This window comes from Ochotona princeps, chromosome 17 (genome assembly GCF_030435755.1).
Source record: "Ochotona princeps isolate mOchPri1 chromosome 17, mOchPri1.hap1, whole genome shotgun sequence".
NCBI classification, from domain to species: Eukaryota; Metazoa; Chordata; class Mammalia; order Lagomorpha; family Ochotonidae; genus Ochotona; species Ochotona princeps.
Genome location: NC_080848.1, coordinates 27,517,677 through 27,523,676, shown reverse-complemented (window position 1 = coordinate 27,523,676; position 6,000 = coordinate 27,517,677). Strand labels below are relative to the sequence as shown.

Genomic DNA, 6,000 nt, shown 5'->3' with positions numbered 1-6,000 from the left:
GAGCCTGGGCTTCTTCCCAAAGAACGAACCATTAACCACTCTTCCTCTGCACCAGGGCTTCTGAAAATGCGTACCACTGAGGAACACCTGCTGCAGAATGGCCGCGAACCGTGGTTCAAAACGCGATTTTCCCTGGGCCCCCAGCCTAGATCCCGAGGAGCGTGGCTTCTAAGCCAGTGTGTTGCAGGAACACGCCAGGGGGCTCCACTTTTTGGCGGGCAAAGTTTAAGCGGAGCAGGGTGGAGCGCAAGCGCCGGGATCCCCGCCGCCCGGGAAGCTCGCGCTCCCGCCGCAGCCAAGTCTCGTGGGCGCTCCCCGCACCGCGGGAACCAGGCGCCGGCCGCGCTCCCCGCGCATGCGCGCCGCGCCTCCCGCCGCCCTGGTTACCGTTGGCGTTTGAGGGCCGTCTCCAGCGCCTGCCCGGCCTCACACCGGCGCCGCCGGCCTCAGGCGGCTGTTTCACACGCGCGCCCTCGCGTCACGTGGGCCCAGGCTCCTCGCGGTCGCCGGCGGGCCGCTGAGCCCGGAGGGAGAAGCTGTGGAGACTGCTTGCCCTCCCTCTGCGCCCCGCGGCGGACTCGCAGATCAAAATGGCGAAAGGGGGGTAGCTGGCACCGACCCTGAAGCGATGGGGCGCGCAGGTGGGGCGGCTGGCGGGGCCCTCTGACTCGGGCTGCCGGCTTCTTCTCGGCCATTTGAACTGGCGACCCCCGGCCGGCGCCCAGTAGGTCAGACCACGGACTCCGCGGGTCTCCGAGGGCCCGGTCGAGAGCCGGAGGCAATGGATGAACAGAGCGTGGAGGTGAGGGGGTTGTGGAGGGTGGTGGCTCGTCTCTCCCCGCCGAGCGAGGAGCGTTTTTCTTTCGGGTCGCCCTGCCCTCCCTCGTCCTCCTTCCGCTTCTGTGCAGACGGATGGCCCGGCGAAGGACGCGGTACTCAAGCTGCATCCCTTGGGTGCAGGAAATTCGCACTGTTCCGCAGTCAGGTGTTGCGTATCTTTCCGTTTGCAGGGATGTCTTGGCACCCGCGCTCACGGCCACTGGGTATTTGCAGACTACAGCCTGTGCAGGGCAGAACTGCAGTTTCAGCAAATGGGCGTGCCCTGCCGCTCGCCTCCACCTGCGGGCTCCCGGGATCCGCACAGCCTCCTTAGGGTCCTCGTTCCTTCTGAGCGGTGTGTTTCTGCAGGGCTTCGTTCCTTCCTGGGTTGCATGAGGATGCACCTGTGCTTTCCCATGTAACTGTAGTTTTCAAAACAAAGTCTCTTGACGTCGGATTCTTGTAAGCTGTGATTTTTAGATCTTTGAGATTTATCTACGGGCTAGGAACGAAATAAAAAGATTGTTGAGTGTACTTGTATAATCGTCAAGTTTTGAGCCTTTCAAAACCTAACATCCCCCCCCCTTTTTTTTTTTAGTAAGGGTTACCCGAGTGAATGAGCACTCCACTTAGAACTCATAAGCCTAATGGTCTTCCGGTCTCGCATCTCACCCGTTGCTTCTATCCTGCAGAGTCACGATTAGACTCAGGTGTCTCCCTAGTTCTTAAGCTGAAAAATTGTTAATGTTTAAAAAAAAGGCTTAATTCTGGAATGGAATACAACTAAATGTTAATGTAAAACCTATACAAAAGCTGTTCATCACTATATTTTCCTTTTATAATTGTCTCGATGGACTCCGTTGAGGCTTACAGATAGTACCGTTCCTTCTGTTGAACATTTTTCTCCCTATGAAGTGGTAGAGTTGGCCACCAACATTTTCAGTAGAGCAGAATGTCATATGAATTATGCCGTTGGCCATAGCGTTGGTACAAAAGTTCAGATTCTTGAATTTTGAATTTGTTTCTCTCTGGGTGAGGGTGCATTGCCACTTGGCATTAGGATAAATATTGGTTGAAAACGTTTTTTCCCTTCATTGTAAAAGTAGTGTATCCTGTTTGGGGGAAATTTCAGAAAAAGTAAGAAGTTAATTTGTGCCCTTTTTTTTGTCTTACCACACATCATAACATTAACTTAGTAAATATTTCTAGAGACTGTTATAGTTAACTGTCATAGTTTAATTCATATTTGGGTTGTAGTTGGATTCTTTTATAATTAATATCCCTAATATAATTATTTCAGCAAAAATTTTGTGCATTAAGTCTGTGTTTGTATTTCATATCTTTTCCTTAGAGTACACTTGTCGTGAAACTTAGAAAAAAAGAGGTGCATTTTCCTAGAGTTGTTCTGGGATATCCAGAGCCTTTACTCCAGGTCCTGATAGGGTTGCTTCTTACTCTTGGTTTAGTAACCTAAGTTGGTAGAATTTGTGTCCTTTATTTTCAGAGCATTGCTGAGGTTTTCCGATGTTTCATTTGTATGGAGAAATTACGAGATGCACGCCTGTGTCCTCATTGCTCTAAGCTTTGTTGCTTCAGCTGCATAAGGGTAAGTTGTGGTTTTGTTTTTTAACGTGCATTTAAAGTATATAGGATATACTGTAAGGATTAATTGTTTATGTTGTTTCTTAGTGTTTTTGACATTTATTTATTTGAAAGGCAGGGTTTGTGGCTGGTGCCATAGCATAGTACGTTAAACCTTAGACTGTGGCAATGGCATCTCATATAGGATCCACTTTGAGTCCTGGCTGCTCCACTAATGATCTAATTCCCTGCTAATGTGTCTGGGAAAGCAGTAAATGATGGCCCAAGTCCTTAGGTGCCTGCATCCACGTGGGAGACCAGAAAAAGCCCCTGGCTTCAGACCATGGCAGCCGTTTATGGAGTGAACCAATAGAGGGACATCTCTCCCTCTTTCTCTTTGTTCTCTCTTTGATTTTCAAATAAAAACTAAGTAAATCTTGAAAACAAAACAAAACAAAACGCGTTACGGGAAGGGAGAGAGCTCTTTCATTGCTGATGAACTTGCTAAAGGGCCACTGGGGCTCCAGGAAGAAGTAGCTTCATCTGGGTCTCTTACATGGGTGATAGGGGCCCAATCACTTGAACCATCTTCCACTACTTTCCCTGGTACATTAGCAGGAAGCTGGATGGAAAGTGGAAAAGCCAGGACATTAATAGTAACCATAAGGAATGCCAATGTGGCAGAGGGTAGCTTAGCTTGCAAGCCACAACACCAGCCCTGAGGCTGAATCTTTGTTACACTTTGGCATTCAAACAACAAGATCTGTCTCTTTGGGTGGAAATAATGTTAAATGAGTTTGGTTATAAAAATTCTGATATTAAGTACCATCTACTTATAAAATGTTACATTGTTCTGGTTGTTAAAATGGTAGCTAGGGTCTGGTAAGATAGCCTAGTGCTTAAATCTTTGCCTTGCATGCACTGGGATCCCATATGGGCACTGGTTTCTGTCCTAGTTGGTCCATTTCTCTTCCTGCTCCCTACTTGCGGCCTGGGAAAGCAGTAGAGGATGACCTAAAAAACCTTGGGACACTGCACCCTTGTGGGAGACCAGAAAGAGGCCCCTGCCTCCTGGCTTCGGATCGGCTCAGCTCTCTATTGTGGATATTTGGGAAGTGAACCAGTGGCCGGAAGATGTTTCTCTTTGTTTTTCCTTCTCTGTAAATCTGCCTTTCCAATAAAAAGAAATAATTCTTTAGGAAAAAAAATAGCTACTAATATGGGCTGGTACTGTGATGTAGTGGTTAGGCGTGCCATATGGATGCTGGTTCAAATCCTGGCTGTGCCATTTCCTCCCTGCTAATGTGCCTGGTGGGGAACTGACACAATGGCTCAATGGCTAAGTCCTCGCCTTGCAACCACCAGAGTCCCATATGGGCACCGATTTGTGTCCCAGCTGCTCTGCTTTCCATCTAGCTCTCTGCTTGTGGCCTGGGAAAGCATAGACTATGGCCCAAAGCCTTGGGACCCTATACCCACATGGGGAGACCTGAAAGAAGCTCCTGACTCCTGGTCTTGGATTTGGAAGCCATGGCTCAGTTCCAGTCATTGAGGTCACTTGGGGAATGAATTAATGGATGGAGGATCTTTCTCTGTCTCTCCTTCTCTTTGTAAATTTGTCTTTCTAATAAAAATAAATCTTTAAAAAAGTACATCTGGCTGGGATAGCCACAGATGACCCAAGTGCCTGGGTCTCTGCACCCTCATGGAAGATGTGGAAGGAGTTCCTGGTTTCAGCCTGGTTCAGCCCCTGCATTACTGGAGTCAGCCAGTGGTTGGAAGAACTTCCTCTCTTGCTGTCTCCATCCCTAACTGTCCTTCAGATAAATAAAACATCAAAAAAGCAGCTAATAGGTAGCATTTATCTTCATTTTATAAACTGATACAGAAATTGACTGCCTTAGTTGTAGTTGATGAGGTAGGTGCTAGAGTTTAGATTTTTTTTAAAGATTTATTTATTTATTTATTTTTGAAGATTTAGTTATTTTTACTGCATAGTGTGATATACAGAGAGGAGGAGAGACAAAGAGGAAGATCCTCCATCCGTCGATTCATTCCCCAAGCGGCTGCAACGGCTGGAGCTGAGCTGATCTGGGTCATCTGGGTCTCCTGTGCGGGTACAGGAACACAAGACTTTGGACTGTCCTCGATTGACTTCCCAGATCACAAGCGGGAAACTGGATGGGAAGCAGGGCTAATAGGATTGGAACCAGCGCCCATATGGGATCCTGGCACATGCAAGGCGAGGACCCCAGCCACCAGGTTATCGTACTGGGCCCAGGATTTATTTTTATTAGGTGGAGTTACAGAGGGAAGGAGAGACAGAGATTTTTCATCCATTGATTCAATCCCTAAATGACCAGAATAGCTAGAACTGATCTGACCTGAAGCCAGGAGCTTCTTCTGGGTCTCCCAAATGGGTACAGGGTTCCAAGGACTTGGGCCCTCCTGCGCTGCTTTCCCAGGACATAAGCAGGGAGATGGACTGGAAGTGGAGCAGGCAGGACTCAAATAGGACTTGAAGTGGTTTCCATATGGTATGTCAGCACCTAAGGTGGAAGCTTAGCTTACTTTACCATGGTGCCATCTCCTAGAATCTAGATTTTTTTTTTAAGAATTATGCTTATTGGAAAGGCAGATTTACAGAGAGAAAGACAGACAGAGAAAAATCTTTTGTCCTCCGGTCACCCCTCACGTGGCCACAACAGCCGAAGCTCAGCTTATCTTAAGCCAGGAACCAGGAGCTCTCTCGGTCTCCCATGTGGGTGCAGGGTCCCAAGGCTTTAAGCCATCCTCTGCTACATTTCTGGGCCACAAGCAGGGATCTGGATGGGAAGAGGGGCAGCCACTCATTGTTCAGTCTTTTTCCTCTTATCTCTCAAGTACATTCTTATTTCAGTATTTATTTTCATGTACTTGAAAAGCAGGGTGATGTGGACATTGTGGGGAGAAAGGTGAAGAAGAGAGAGAGATTGAGAGATAGGTAGAGGTAGAGATAGAGATCATCTATCCGCTGGATCACTGATGAAATTTCCACAACAGCTAGTTCAAAGTCAGGAGGCTGAACTTCATTCGGGTCTCCCATGTGGGTGGCAGGGCCCCAAGCATTTGGGTCCTCGTATGTGGCCTCTCTCTATGCATTAGCAGGAAACTGGATCAGGGCTCAAGTGAGGTACTCTGATACAGGATGCAGGCATTCCAAGGAGTGGCTCTACCTGCTATACCACAAGGCCAGCCGCATAGATACATTTATTGAAATTTACCCTGAGGTTTGTAGGATAGCTTTTCTACTTGGGAAGTAAGATTTACTTTGGAAACTTGCGCTGTTGTTTCTGTGTGTGGTTCCTTAGTGTCTTCCCTCAGCATTGACTTCTCAGTGTCTTGCCTGGTTGTCCTTTCAGCATGTTGAACATTATTTTTATTCTCAATCTGGCATATTTTTGGGAGGTAGGTGAGTGTGTTCTGTTTACTAATAACAAACTGCACACCTTTTACATGAATGAAAACAAAAACTCCCATTTTCTGGTTCATTCCATTAATGCTTGCAGTGGCCAGAACCAGGCCAAGCCAAAGGTGGGAAATAGGAATCCACTTCTGGTT

The 6,000-nt window shown here is 47.6% G+C and overlaps 1 protein-coding gene across 1 annotated transcript in view; it reads left to right on the top strand.

Annotated features, from left to right (window-relative positions):
* The first annotated feature begins 378 nt into the window (after positions 1-378).
* The window catches only part of TRIM37 (tripartite motif containing 37), an 81,551-nt gene continuing 75,929 nt past the window's right edge, over positions 379-6,000 (top strand). Inside the window, exons 1-2 of the mRNA XM_004590973.3 lie at positions 379-802; positions 2,324-2,425. Of these exons, the coding sequence (XP_004591030.2) occupies positions 782-802; positions 2,324-2,425 (123 nt within the window). The 5' untranslated portion in view covers positions 379-781. The remainder of the gene's footprint in view (positions 803-2,323; positions 2,426-6,000) is intronic.